Source organism: Bison bison, unplaced genomic scaffold, assembly GCF_000754665.1.
Source record: "Bison bison bison isolate TAMUID 2011002044 unplaced genomic scaffold, Bison_UMD1.0 scf7180017864312, whole genome shotgun sequence".
Classification (NCBI taxonomy): Eukaryota; Metazoa; Chordata; class Mammalia; order Artiodactyla; family Bovidae; genus Bison; species Bison bison.
In genome coordinates, this window is record NW_011494884.1 from 2,242,206 (window position 1) to 2,256,167 (window position 13,962).

The 13,962-nt window shown below is 54.5% G+C and overlaps 1 protein-coding gene across 1 annotated transcript in view; it reads right to left on the reverse strand.

The window, feature by feature from the left end:
* Window positions 1–8,689: 8,689 nt before the first annotated feature.
* The window catches only part of LRCOL1 (leucine rich colipase-like 1), a 10,992-nt gene continuing 5,719 nt past the window's right edge, over window positions 8,690–13,962 (reverse strand). The window contains exons 3-7 of the mRNA XM_010852451.1: window positions 11,320–11,423; window positions 10,196–10,321; window positions 9,961–10,086; window positions 9,770–9,892; window positions 8,690–8,865 (exon numbers count right to left, since the gene is read on the reverse strand). Of these exons, the coding sequence (XP_010850753.1) occupies window positions 8,863–8,865; window positions 9,770–9,892; window positions 9,961–10,086; window positions 10,196–10,321; window positions 11,320–11,415 (474 nt within the window). The 5' untranslated portion in view covers window positions 11,416–11,423 and the 3' untranslated portion in view covers window positions 8,690–8,862. The remainder of the gene's footprint in view (window positions 8,866–9,769; window positions 9,893–9,960; window positions 10,087–10,195; window positions 10,322–11,319; window positions 11,424–13,962) is intronic.

Here is a 13,962-nt window from a genome sequence, read left to right on the forward strand (position 1 = left end):
TTTCCTTGGTCTCATTGGTAGCCTCCACAGCAGAGCGTCAGGAGCGACCTGTCACCGTGCTCTGCTGACGGACCTTGGGAGGCTGGTGACCACACTCACCCTGGGCCACAGCCACAGTGCTGCAGGGTCCCTGTGGAGCAGACCCTGAGAAGCAGAGGCCCAGCCAGCTCGGCACGAAGGCCCTGGGGCCCCAGCTGTAGGTGTAGCTGGAGGATGGATGCCATTCAGGGACTGCCCTTGACTGAGACCACTTGGGAGTCCAGGGATATCACATGAAGGGATTAAATATTGAGTTACAGCCAAATGACACAGTCTGCATTGAACCACAGGGACACGGGGAGTAGGCCTGTGCTTCTTGCCTGGTTTCGGAGGAGGGCCCCTGGCAGCACGTCGCTTGCAGGGTAGGGTTGGTATCTGCCCTGGGGCAGGCCGTCCCTAAGGCACCTCGTTTTCAAGAGGTCATGTTCTCTTATGGAGTGTCTTCCCAAAGGGCATGATTTTTCATGGAACAAAATCACTAGTGGAATTCTTCCCACTGGGGGGCGCCCTCCATGCTGGCACATTTCTGAACAACCGTAACCTACAGTAAGTGGCCCATAGGGACTGTGGTCTGTCAGGCGGCACCAGCCTCCAGGAACCCGCAGTCCACACTGGAGCGCCATCTCCAGGAAACGTCTATGAAGTTAAATGACTGTCAAGTAAAATGTTTCAATAAAAGCATTGAAAGAATTTGTAAAATCCCCTAGAAAGTAAAACAAAAAGATAGTGAGTTGAAAATGTGAGAAAAGCTGAACAACCTCCCAGGATGTCCATCCTCCAATTAATAGAATTTAGGGAAGAAGAAAAGCTAAGTGGAGTGCGACATCTTAGAGTAGCAATTTTAAAACATCCCGGTCAAATACCAGCCAAAAAAGAAGACATTTCAGGCATGCGAGGATTCAAACATACATTCATTCACTGCATCTTTTCTTTGGGAGCTGCTGGAGGAGATACTGCGGTAAAATAAGGGTGTAACCCAAGAGAAACGGGGGGCTGAGGAGGACGCCCTTAGGACCCAGGAAGGAGGCCTTGGGGGAGGTGGTCGCCGCCAGTCTTGTAGGTTTTCTCCATGTGAACTTCAGAGTTAGCTTCTCAAATTCTACTAGTTTTGTCCTCTGGCCATTATATTGGGATAGCATTGGATTTATAGATAAATTTGGGAGGAACTGACACCTTTTCAATGTTGATCCTTCCTGGTCCATCACAGAACTCTCACTAATGTACTTGTTTTCTTTTCTCTCACTTGGTAAAGGTTTTAATTCCCTTCAGCTGCCTCACAGCTTATGTGTATTGCTAGGTGTCTTATGCTTTCAGTGGGCTTCCCTGGTAGCTCAGTTGGTAAAGAATCCGCCTGCAATGCAAGAGACCCCAGTTTGATTCCTGGGTTGGGAAGATCTGCTGGTGAAGGAATAGGCTACCCGTTCCAGTATTCTTGGGCTTCCCTTGTGGCTCAGATGGTAAAGAATCCACCTGCAATGCGGGAGACTTGGGTTTGATCCCTGGGTTGGGAAGATTCCCCTGGAGAAGGGAAAGGCTACCCTTTCCCTTCCCAGGTCAGAATACAGAATACTCCTGTATTCTGGCCTGGAGAATTCCATGGACTGTATAGTCCATGGGGTCGCAAAGAGTCAGACACAACTGAGCAACTTTCACTTCACTTCTGCTTTCAGTAAAGCTGTGTGTCCTTGTTGGTTATGACAGCTGTGCAGAAGAGCTCCTGGATCGCTTATCTGCCGTGTATCTGATCCCTTCCTGTGGCGTCAGTGCTGGTTACCAAGGGTAACCAGGCAGGAGGACTGTACCACTGGCCTTTTGTGGGCGGGTGGGGCTGGGGGACTCACCCTGGTCAGTGGTCATCCATGGAAGGGCCATAAACTGCTTCTGAGCAGGGGGGCATCTGATTGCTGGTGTGGCACCCCCAGGGCCTCAGAACTAGGACTGCTCCCAAGGGGGCTGCTCTGTGGGCCTGGCTTTTGGTGGAGGGGCACAGACCAGAGCCCTGAGACCTGAGGCTGTCACCAAAGCAGCACAACCTGACCTCTGTGGGCTAAGGTGCTGACCGAACCCTCCTACCAGTTCCAGCAGTCTTTCTGTTGATTCTCTTACTCTCCAGGTAGACTGGAGGGTCAACTCCAAGAAGCAACAGTCTGGCTGTCCTTCAGCATTTCTCACTGACCCCTTGGGCTGCCCCTGAGCTGGGACTTCCCAGAGGATGCCCACTGTTCAGCATGATACATGCTGTACAAATACAGCGGGGAGTTTGATGTTCAGTTGCCAGGTTTTCATCTTGGTTAGCTCACTTTTTAATTTTTAAATGAGACACAGGTCTCATTATTCTCCTTGAGTCCGCTCATGTCACACATCACACAAGCAGCTGTCCTAACACTGAACCACCTCTGTGCTGATGTGCTTGAGTTCTTGTGGAAAGGCCAAGTCTAACCATGCAAACCCACGCTCTCCTGCATGACCATTGCTGCCTTGAGTCAGGCCCTCTTAGTTTTTTTTTCTTTTTCAATATGCAATTTTAATTTGTTTTATTATATTTATAATTTTTTTTAATTGCAATGGGTCTCCTTTGCTGCTCTAGTTGCGGTGGGCGGGAGCTACTCTGGTTCTGGTGTGCAGGTTTCTCATCGTGGTGGCTTCTCGTTGCAGAGCACAGGCTCTAGGCTCTTGGGCTTCAATCAGTACTTGTGACACGTGGGCTCCACAGTTGCAGCTCCTGGGCTCTAGAGCACAGGCTCAATAGTTGTGGCACTGGGGCTTTGTTACTCCACAGCATGTGGGATCTTCCTAGACCAGGGATCGAACCCGTCTCCCCTGCAGTGGCAGGCGGATTCTTATCCACTGCACCACCGGGGAAGTCCAGGCACTCTTAGTTTTAAAGTGATTTTGTAAGTTGTACCCTTGACCACTTTTAACCCAACAGCTCTTTGGTGACCAAATTTTATTCTACTTCCCTGAGTCCTGACGGGGGAAAGTTGAGACGCAGTTTCCTGTGCCTCTGTGGCTATTTAACATGTTGCCTGGCAACCTTGCCAACATCTTTCTGAGGATGTCATGTTTGTCTGTGACCACATCTGTCCCCCCAGGAGGTCCAGGCAAGTCTGCTCCTGGCCAGGACACTGACCCTTTCTGATCTTCAGCATTACTCTGTGGTTTTACAGACAATTTGGGCAATTTTTATCTTTGTGAGGGCTTTCTTGGTGGCTCAGATGGTAAAGAATCTGCCTGCAATGCAGGAGACCTGGGTTCGATCCTTGGGTTGGGACGATCCTCTGGAGAAGGAAATGGCAATCCACTCCAGTATTCTTGCCTGGAGAATTCCATGGACAGAGAATTCCATGCAGGGCTATAATCCATGGGGTTGCAAAGAGTAGGACACGACTGAGCGACTAACATTTCATTTAGTCTTCCTGGGAATGGATCTGCTCTCTGAGGAACGTGGGCACCTCAGTGTGCAGTCCACACCACACACTTCTTACCTTCTTTCAAACTCTTTCCTCTGAGATTCTGTCACCTTTCACACTCTTCAGGCTCGTTGGTGTTTCCCCTTTTGTCAATCAGACTCTCAGAGTTTTGTCTATTGTATTATATTTTGCAAAATCCAAACCTCTGGGTCTTCTCTCCCTCCCACGCCCTTCGCCCAGGGGTGCCCTGGGATGTATCATTCCCCTCCCCCGCCTGCTCCCCAGCAAACCTCCCACAGGGCCCACACCTACTGGAGGCTCTAATTGCCACATTCATCACTCGGTGTAAATACCACAGAGCACCTGCTTTCTCTCCACCATGTTATTGAAGCCACAAAGTACTTCCAGGGGTGTGGTTGCCCCCAAGCCTCGGAACCTCAGAGATTAACCGCCTAGAGACGATCTAAAAACCCTACCCTGGGGAACTAACACCTTTTGTTATTTCTTATCAGAGTTTGTGGGGAGGCCACATGGAGTAAGTCTGTCCAGTGATGGCCACCAACCTCACCTGCGCCTGTCCCCATGCACGCAGCAGGAGTCAGGGCAGCCCTCCCCTGACCATCTCCCCCATCGTGGCTCCACATCCTGGAGAATTAGTTTGTTTGGGGGACCCACGCAGCTTTAAACCAGAGCTGCTTAGTGCAGAAAGAGGTTGTGCTGTGCAGTGACCACCAGGCAGATCCTACGCTGAGGGGGCGGCTTCATCCCTCACACTTTTTTAAAGAGATGGGGCCGGTGCCAACGGTTCACAGGCGGGGGAGCCTCAGGTTTGGCCCTTCTTGATGCTGGAAGCCTGCAAAAGTGTCAGGAGTTTGAAGGGCCAGTTTCCATTTAGGAAGATAAGCAGAGATGGTGGTGGGATGGTCTCTCAGTGTGAATGTACTTAAGGCCCCTGAGCTGTGCACTTAAAATGGCTAAGAAGGAAATTTTTATGTCAAGTGTATTTTACCACAATTTTTTAAAAGTTGTATTTCATGATTACAGAATAACCTGGTGTACGAGATAGCAAAAGAGACACTGATGTATAGAACAGTCTTATGGACTCTGTGGGAGAGGGAGAGGGTGGGAAGATTTGGGAGAGTGACATTGAAACATGTAGAATATCATGTAAGAAACGAGTTGCCAGTCCAGGTTCGATGCGCGATACTGGATGCTTGGGGCTGGTGCACTGGGACGACCCAGAGGGATGGTATGGGGAGGGAGGAGGGAGGAGGGTTCAGGATGGGGAACACATGTATGCCTGTGGCGGATTCATTTTGATATTTGGCAAAACTAATACAATTATGTAAAGTTTAAAAATAAAATAAAATTTAAAAGAAAAAAAAAAAGTTTGGGGAGGACTTCCCTGGTGGTCCAGTGGTAAAGAATCCACCTGTCAATGGAAGAGATGTGGGTTTGATCCCTGGGCCAGGGAGATTCCACATGTCACGGATCAGCTAAGCCAAGGAGCCTGCCGCTACTGAGGATGAGCTCAAGAGCCTGTGCTCCACCACGAGAGAAGCCACCACAATGAGAAGCCCGGGCACCGCAGCTAGAGAGTAACCCCACTCGGTGCAACTAGAGAAAAGCCCGCAGGCAGCAACCAAGACTCAACACAGCCAAAAATAAACAAACAAAAGACCTGTGGGCTCACACACACACACAAATGTTTTGGGGGAAAGAAGCCAGGAAAACAGTAGCCCCACTCCCCCACACCACAGGCAGGCGCATTTTGCATGTGAACTTTAGCGGGTGACAACGCCTTCGAGGGAGGCATGCCATTCTCACTTCTCAGAGGAGGTCGTCCTGTCCTACCCATGACGTAGGAGTCCTTGGGTGAGTTGCTTTGAACAAAGAATCACCCGAGTTCCTTCTGCAGGGATGTATCCCAGGCTGTGTCCTACCCACCCCAGCAAAGTCCCCTTGGTCACCCAGCTGTCGGGCCTCAGACAGGGCTGTGAGCAGGACCACCACCAGCGAGTGACACCTTTGAGCCCCTGTGGAAGGTGGCCCTCGGATCACCAGTCACCAGCTCCCCTGCAGATCCCCTCCTCCTCTCTGGCCAGCCCTGGACAGTAGATGCATCCTTGGGTCCCTTCTCCTAGGAGTTCTCTGTCACCAAACCAGGGCCACCAGGATGGTGAGGAGGCCAGTGGGGGTGGGGGGCCTTCAAGGGAACAGACAGGAGGAATCCCACGTGGTTGCTCCTCTTCATCTCCTTCTCTCCCCGGGGCCTGGGGCCTGGCAGCTCTTTCCTCCCATCTAACATGTTTCCAAAGTGTCTTGGAGGGTGTTGTGGGCTGAATTTTGTCCCCCCAAATCCAGATGGTCCGTTTAATCAAAGCTATGGTTTTTCCAGTAGTCATGTGTGGATGTGTGAGTTGGACTATAAAGAAAGCTGAGCACCAAAGAATTGATGCTTTTGAACTGTGGTGTTGGAGAAGACTCTTGAGAGTCCCTTGGACTGCAAGGAGATCCAACCAGTTCATCCTAAAGGAAATCAGTCCTGAATATTCATTGGAAGGACTGATGCTGAAGCTGAAACTCCAATACTTTGGCCACCTAATGCGAAGAACTGACTCACTGGAAAAGATCCTGATGCTGGGAAAGATTGAAGGCGGGAGGAGAAGGGGACAACCGAGGATGAGATGGTTGGATGGCATCACTGACTGGATGGACATGAGTTTGAGTAAACTCCGGGAGTTGGTGATGGACAGGAAGGCCTGGTGTGCTGCAGTCCTTGAGGTCCCAAAGAATCAGACACGACTGAGCGACTGAACTGAACTGAAATCCAGATGTTGAAACCCTGACTCCCAGGACCTCAGGATTTGAGTGTGTGGAGAGGGAATCTATAAACAGGTGATTGAGGTCAAATGAGGTCACAGGGTGGGGCTAATCCCACAGTTCTGGTGTCCTTATAAAAGGAGATCAGGACACAGACATGGGACGACCTCGTGGGGACCTGAGGAGGAGACAGCGTCCACGATCCCCACCCCACCCCCCGCCGAGGCTCTGTCAGCTATGCGGGGGCCTCTCAGGCCCTGGACACCACGTTCTCCACGTTTGCCGAGAAGCGCCGGCCAGGAGGGGACCAGGTTTTCCTGGAGGCCGAGGAACCGGGTCTCCGCCGTTTTCTGGGGAACAGCCCCCGGATAAAGGCCGCACTGGCAGGGTCTCAGGTTCCGAGGACCCCGGGGTGGCCGCCAGGAATCTCCTCGCACACAGGTGCTCCCCCCGCATTAACCTGAACGAGGCCGGGACCCAGTGGGCAAACTGCTGTTTTCCCGATGAAAAGGGAAAACGTCAGGGTCTGTCCGCATCCCCGGAGGAGCAAGCACCTGCCGGCTCCCGGGGAGCCTGGTCGACTGTCGGCCCACAGCGCCCCCTGGCGGCCCCGGGTGGTGCCGGCGCAGCTGCAACCACGTTCCTCGGAACCTTCGTCCGCTGGCGAGGTGCCCACAGGGCCTGCTGTGTGTGCATCAGAGAGATAAACAGGCAAAATGTCCGGATCCCCGGGAGGTCCCGACGCCCGAGGAGACAACGAGGGGCTGGAATTAGCGTGGCCGGGATCCTGCTGAGAACCAGACGTCTGAGTACCGGGAGTACGGGGCGCCGCGAGGCCCTGGGGCGGATCCTGAGAAATCCCTTCGGCAGGAGACCGGCCCCAGGAGAGCGGAGCGAGGGGGTGGGTGGGGCAGGACCTGGGGACCGTCCACCCACCCCGCTCCCTGGGCAGTGGGGAGGGCCCTGGCCACAGCAAAGCTCTGGCTGGCCTCTACTCCGAGTGTCTCAAGAACATTCTGAGCTAAGGCGAGGGATCCTTCTGGTTTTGTTGTTTTTATTTTTGCCCCCGTGGCTTGTAGGATCTTAGTTCCCCAACCAGGGATTGAACCAGTGTTCCCTGCAGTGAAAGTAAAGTCCTAAGCACTGGCCCACCTGGGAAGCCCCAGCTTTGTTCTTAAAGAATGAACTGCAGTCACTCTGGGATCCACTTCCTGCTCCCTGGGTTGGCCAGGACCAAGAAGACAGATGGTAGCAGGCGTTGTCCAGGGTGTGGACAGTCTGGAGGCCTCTCACAGGCCCTGGGAGTGTGAAAAGGCGCAGGTGTGCTGGAAAGTCATCTGGCAGTTTCCTAAAAGGTGAAACGTGGAGTAATCCTCAGAGCCAGCATGCCGCTCCTGATGCACGCCCAGTGGATTAAAAACCCGTGTCCACAAAGAACATGCATAGGAATGTGCACAGTAGCTTTACTCATAGTTTAACTGGAAACAACCCGAACGTCCACCCACCGATGATGGACAAACAACATGTACAAACTCAAATGGAACAGCAAGGAACAAAGTCCGGCCACAATGCAGATGAGCCTGGAGAGAATCACCCTCAGTGAAGGAAGCCACTGTGGCCACGGATTGGGCGAGTTTGTCTACTCGGAGTGTCCAGAGCAGGCAAATCCGCAGAGACAGAAAGTGGACTAGTAGTGGCCTGGAAAGTGGAGAGCGAGGGGTGGGGCGTGGAGGGGAAGAGGGAGGGGAGAGGAGGGAGCCGGGACGGGGAGGGACGAGGGAGGGGGAGGGAGGGGTGGGAAGAGGAAAGGGGAGGAGCGAGACAGAAGCTGGGGTGGAGCCTGAAGGCCTCTCTGGCTTCCTACAGACTCGGAGTAGAGAGGGACGTGGGAGGAAGGAGAGGGAGAGGAGGAGAAGGAAAGGAGGGAGAGGGAGGGGAATTTTTTTTAACAGAGCCCCAAAAAGCAGCCTGCTATCTGCAAGATGGGTGAGGGCACAGAGGAAGGCGACCGTAAAATTTCTGGCGCTCTGGAAGCAGAGCAGCCAGTTGTGGTGTTCGCCTCTAGAAGCCACTAGAGGGAACAGTTTCTAGATCAGCCAGGACTTCAGCTCCTGGGGGAAGTGGGGACCCTGGGGACCAAGGGAGCAGGAGGAGGGGCCAGCGGTGGCCCCTCCCCCCAGGGGTCTTCAGCGGGCTCCAGTGCCTTCACTGCACCATCCACAAGGTCAGGGGAGCCTTCCAACCTTTTATTTGTGATGACAAGTCACAGTCATGTGCCTGCAGGGGAGGGGCACGTCTACACCTGCCCTTTCCTCTGGGGAGACTTGGTCTCTGGTTGAGGGGGCTCCTCAAGACGGCCGAGCTGAGACCTGGGTCTCCACACCCACAGAAACATGCTCACTCAGTCAGGAGGTTTATTCATGCTAAGTCATCACATTGAGGTTCCAGGAGCTGCCCCTGGCTTGCACGGACATGGATGGTCTCGGGAGTTCATGGTTAGACGTGTAATACCTGCAGGTCTTCATGGTCCCATGAACAGACTCAGGGCTCAGGGTGTAGGGTGGTCTCCAGGGCACAGACTGGGCCCACGTCACTAGAAGGCACAGCACAATTAGGAAACACACAGGGAGACACAGCCCACGAGGCAGGAAGGAGTTGGCCTTCAGGGCCAGTTGGATAATGACCAGACACTCTCCTCGGCACCGACAGTCTGCACCTCTGGGGGAAGCCACCGACGGTGTTGCCTGGTTCACTTGGATACCCTGGGGACACCCGTGGACTCACTGTTGTGGCACCTGCTGCACCCACTGTTGTTCTGGGTGCTGATGGGCCATGGCCGGCAGGGGAGGATGCTCAGAAAGGCCTGGTTCTCAACCTCTGGGCTCAGACACACCTTTATAATCAGACAGAAGTCCTGGATCCTGGCATCCGAGCTCAGACACCAGAGCATCCTCTCCAACCTCGTCACCGTGCCCCCATCCCTTTCTGCCCCCAACTGTTCTCCACGGTGTCTTCAGGTTCTGTGTTCTGGGGGCTGACTTCTGCAGGCTGCCTCACTGAACCCTTTCCTTCTGGGTTTCCAGTTCAGCCAGTGAAGGTCTCCAGTGGAGGAAACTCCTGAGAGGGGGCCCTCCCCTTCGTCCAGCCTGGGGTCTAGCCCCACAGGAGTTAGGCCCCGGTGCTGCCGGATCTTGTGGGCCCACCACCTACCACCATGCTGGCCCTTCCCCAAGTGCCCACGCTATGCCCTGCTGCCACCCTAGTGGACCTGAGAACCCACTCCCCACAACCTGTGTCCTTTTCTGAGCTCAGCCACGTTCCTGCTGCAGGTGCAGCAACAGGAGGCCAACTTGCAGAGACAACTGGCGGCCTCTCCTGGAGGAGACGGCCACCCACACACGTGGACACACCGCCCTCCAGGTCACTGCCCGCCTGCCTTCAGGCCAGTCGCAGGATTGAGCCCCCCAGGTGGGGCCGGACTGGGTTCCAGGACTCACCCAGGGCAGGCATTGGAGCAGGATGCCGCTCTGGGGGATGCAGCGGTTGGGGCTGAGCTCATTCAGCCGGATGCAGCACTTGCTGCGGCACTCGCTGTGGTAGTCGCAGTAGTCCCAGTTGGGCTGGGGACAGAGGTCAGAGGTCAGAGCTGGCGGGCGCCTCCCTCCAGCCCCGTGGCCCCTGGCCTCACCTTGCGCCAGGGCAAGCACTGCAGGAAGACGGTCTTGGCTTTGCAGTACGTCTGCACGCTGTGGTTGTTGATGACACAGCACTTGCTCTGGCACTCCAAGTGGTCCTTGCAGATGTACCCATTTGGCTGCAGGAGAAGGAGAGCGGTCCTTTCTGCCAGGCCCCCGGCCCTCCTTTCAGGGGCTGCCTCCCTGGCCCCTTGCCCTCCACCTCTCACCCGCCCGGGCAGGACACACCTTCTTCCAGGACAGGCACTGCTGGAATACGGTCTGGGCGGTGCAGAACTTCTGAGGGTTCAGGCTGTTGGTGACACAGCAGTCACTCTGGCATTCATTGTGCGTCTCACAGGGCTCTCCGATGCGCTGCAAAGTTGGGGTTCCTTTACGTGTGCCCCCACAGATCCAGCGTCCCTGCAAGGCTGTTGTCCAGCCCGGCAAATTAGCTTGCCTGCCCAACACTGTTCCCGAAGGCTAAGGGAGCCAGGCCCAGAGGACAAAGGATGCTGGTGAGCAGAAGAAGCTCACCTGGCCCATTCCATGTGCTCTAACAGTTTATAGGTGAGATGTCACGGTTCAGAGAGGGTAAGCGACTTGCCCAGGGTCACACAGCCAACTAGGAGTTGGAGCTGAAGCCCAGGCCTGCCCCCTGCCCACCTCCTGTGAGGAGGTGCCCTCGACTTGGTTCTCAACATCTCAAAACTCCTTTACAAACGCAAAATTACTGGAGGCTGCAAAGAGTCGTCGTTGCGGGTTTACTATTGGCTGTGAGTAACTTTACCTCTTCTTGGCTGAGATAAAAGCTGTCGTCTGGGTTCAAGAACTGGAGGCCAGAAGCCGAGCGGGTGAGCGGGGGACAGAGGAGGGAAGTGCATTTGGAAAGCACCGGCCACACAGCGCGGTGCCCTCCCTCCTGCATCCTGCACAGTGGGCACCTTGGACCAGGCAGGACGTGGGGATCAGGGTGGTGACACACGGCCCCCAGGACCGACAGACTGCGTTGTCTTTGCTGTCACTCCATGACGCACAGGAGCTGGTCACATCACCCCACCAGACCACCCACTGCCCCGCCTCCTCCCATACTGCCTCTTCTGCACACACTCCCCAATCCTGTGTGGGGTCCCTGGACTTGGGACTTGGCACTGGGGATCTGGGGGTCCACCAAGAGCCAGTCATCCTGGGGATCTGAGAGCCTTAGGAAGCAGATGCATTCATGAAGTGGGGGTCCAGTTCAAAGTGGGGGTGGGGCAGGAGAAAAAGCACAGAGCACATGGCAGGAAAGGGGGCTAGGAGCCCAGGTGCCCTGGGGTGGGTCTGGCGAGAGTTAGCCCTGGGCCCTACAGAGACAGGGACGTGACGCTTACCTTATGGGACAGCTGCTGGTACTTCTTTATTGTCAGCACTGGGGCCACGGGTAGCAAGCAGAGCAGTAGCAGCAGCAGACGCCCAGCGCTGGCCATCGCTCGGCCTGTTGGCACCAGAGGGCATGGATGCCTGCGCACGAGGCTCCTCCTCCCCTCCCTCCTGCCTTCCTAATCCTTCTCCATCAACATGGATTTTCAAAAATGAATAGACAGGTTCTCTGGCTGTCCAGTGGTTAAGAATCCACCTGGCAATGCAGGGGGTGTGGGTTTAATCCCTGGCCAGGGAATTACGATCCCACACGTGTGTGCTGTGTGCTCAGTCACTTCAGTCGCGTCTGACTCTTTGCGACCCTGTGGACTGCAGCCCACCAGGCTCCTCTGTCCATGGGATTCTCCAGGCAAGAACACTGGAGTGGGTTGCCATGCCCTCCTCCAGGGGATCTTCCCAACTCAGGGATCAAACCCATGTCTCCTGCATTGGCAGGCAGGCTCTTTACCACTGAGAAGCCAAGATCCCACAGGCAGTGGAGCAAATAAGCTCACAAGCTCTGGAGTCCACAAGACACAAAGAAAAAAGATTCCATGTGCCACAGTGAGAACTGATGCAGCCAAATATATAAATAAACAGGAGTAGGGGCAAAATGGCATGATGTTAAGAAAAATAATGTGATTTTCTTAGAGGGGCTTTGTTTACAAAATTGTGTAGGATGTGCAGAGAATTCCCGTCCTTGCCTCCCCAACCCACCTCCGCCTCCATTGTTAATCTTAGTTGGGTGCATTTGCTGGGACCCATCAGCTGACACCGACACATTATTGTAAACTGAAGCCCACTGTGTCATGAGGGTTCAGTCTTGGTGCTGTACCTGCTACAGGTTTGGACAAATGTGTGATGTACCTGTGATTAAGGGTCATACAGGGTCATCTCACTGCCTGGAAAACCCTCTGTGCTCTGCCTGTTCACTCCCCACCCCTGGCACAGCCCACCCCATCCCTTACTGTCCCCATGGCTGTGCCTTTTCTAGAGCATCCCGGGGTTGAACCGTGCACTGTGCGGCCTTTCAGATGACTTTTCCCCTTCCTAATACACACCCGAGGGCCCTCCGTGTCTCTTTAGGGCTTGTAGCAAATTTCTCTTTATTACTGATGGAAAATAGATTTTCAACAGCACTTTTCTCTGGAGAACGATCAAGCCCTTTTTTGCTTCAGAGGAGAAGGTCTCTGAGGTTAATGTGTGCCCGGGGGGCCTACCGTCTGCAGCCTGCTTCCTCCTGCGCCTCCGAGTCCCTCTGCAGAGGCCCTCTGGACCCCCAGCCTGAGCTGCTCCGACCCACTGGGGCTATGTGGTTGGTTCCCTGGCTGTTCATAGAGCTGGCAATTTGGTTTCCAATTTATTCCTAATTGTTTTTTTCAATGGAGATGATATTCAAACAGCATAAAATTAACCATTCGGAAGTGGACAATTCAGTGGCATTTCATGCATTTTTAATGTTGTGTAACCACCACCTCCAACTAGAACAGGAGTCCTCAATCCCTGGGGCTGTTAGGAACCAGGCTGCACAGCAGGAGGAGACTGGCGACTGAGCGGAGAAGCTTCATCTGTATCTATAGCCGCTCCCCATTGCTCACATGCTCACATTACCGTAGCCTGAGCTCTGTCTCCTGTCAGCTCAGTGGCGGGATTGGATTCACATAGGAGCGCAAACCCTACTGTGAACTGCGCACGCGGGGATCTAGGTTGCGTGCTCCTTATGAGAAATCATCCTGAAACCATCCCCACCCCACAGCCCTGGAAAAATTGTCTTCCATGAAACTGGTCTCTGGTGCCAAAAAGGTTGGGAACCACTGATCTAGAATATTCTGTTATCCACCACAGCCGGGGCCCATCAGCAGAGCCACTTGCACAGAGCCCTGCAGGGAGCGGAAGTGATCCGAACACCGTCCTTCCGAGTTCTGCCGAGCACAGTGTAGAAGCCCAGAAACTCTGGGAAGGTCGGGGTGAGCGGGGTGGGGTTCCCCAGGCTACCGAGTCCCCTGCCCCCCTCCCTCCCTCCATCCCATGTTCCAGAATCTCTCCTGGCTTGTCTTGCAGCCCCACCTTGTCACTGGCCCCTGTGGTCTCCAGCTCAGGACCCTGTGATGTGACAGGAACAGTGTCCTCAGGGACCACAGGCCCCCCACCTCAGACTCTCCCAGGTCACTCTATTTGTTGTGGGGCCATGGGGAGACCACTGGGTCTTTTGAGGGTCTGGTTTCCCTTTCTGTGAAGTGAGGTGTGGGCTCCCTTTCAACTAATGGTTTTCAGATGATTCCGTGAAGTCACGATGTCATCTGCCTTCCAAAGCACAGTGCAAATCTGCTTTCTAAACTCCCTGAAATGTTGAGGTCCCAAGCCCAGGAACACACCCAGCTCTCCAGGTTGAGTCCTCCCCATCCTCAGCCTCCCCCATCTGGCTGCCTTGTCTGGGCCCCATGCTAGGAATTCAGAGCCTTTGGGAGAACAGAGCTGGGGAGGAGCACAGACTGGGGAGGGGGGGGTGGCGGTGCATGAGAGGGAGTGGTTCCCTCCCACCCAGACAAGCCAACCAGGAAAGTTTTGGGCAGTGGTGTTGGTGGGGAGTGGGACAGCACTGGAGGTGCGGGGGT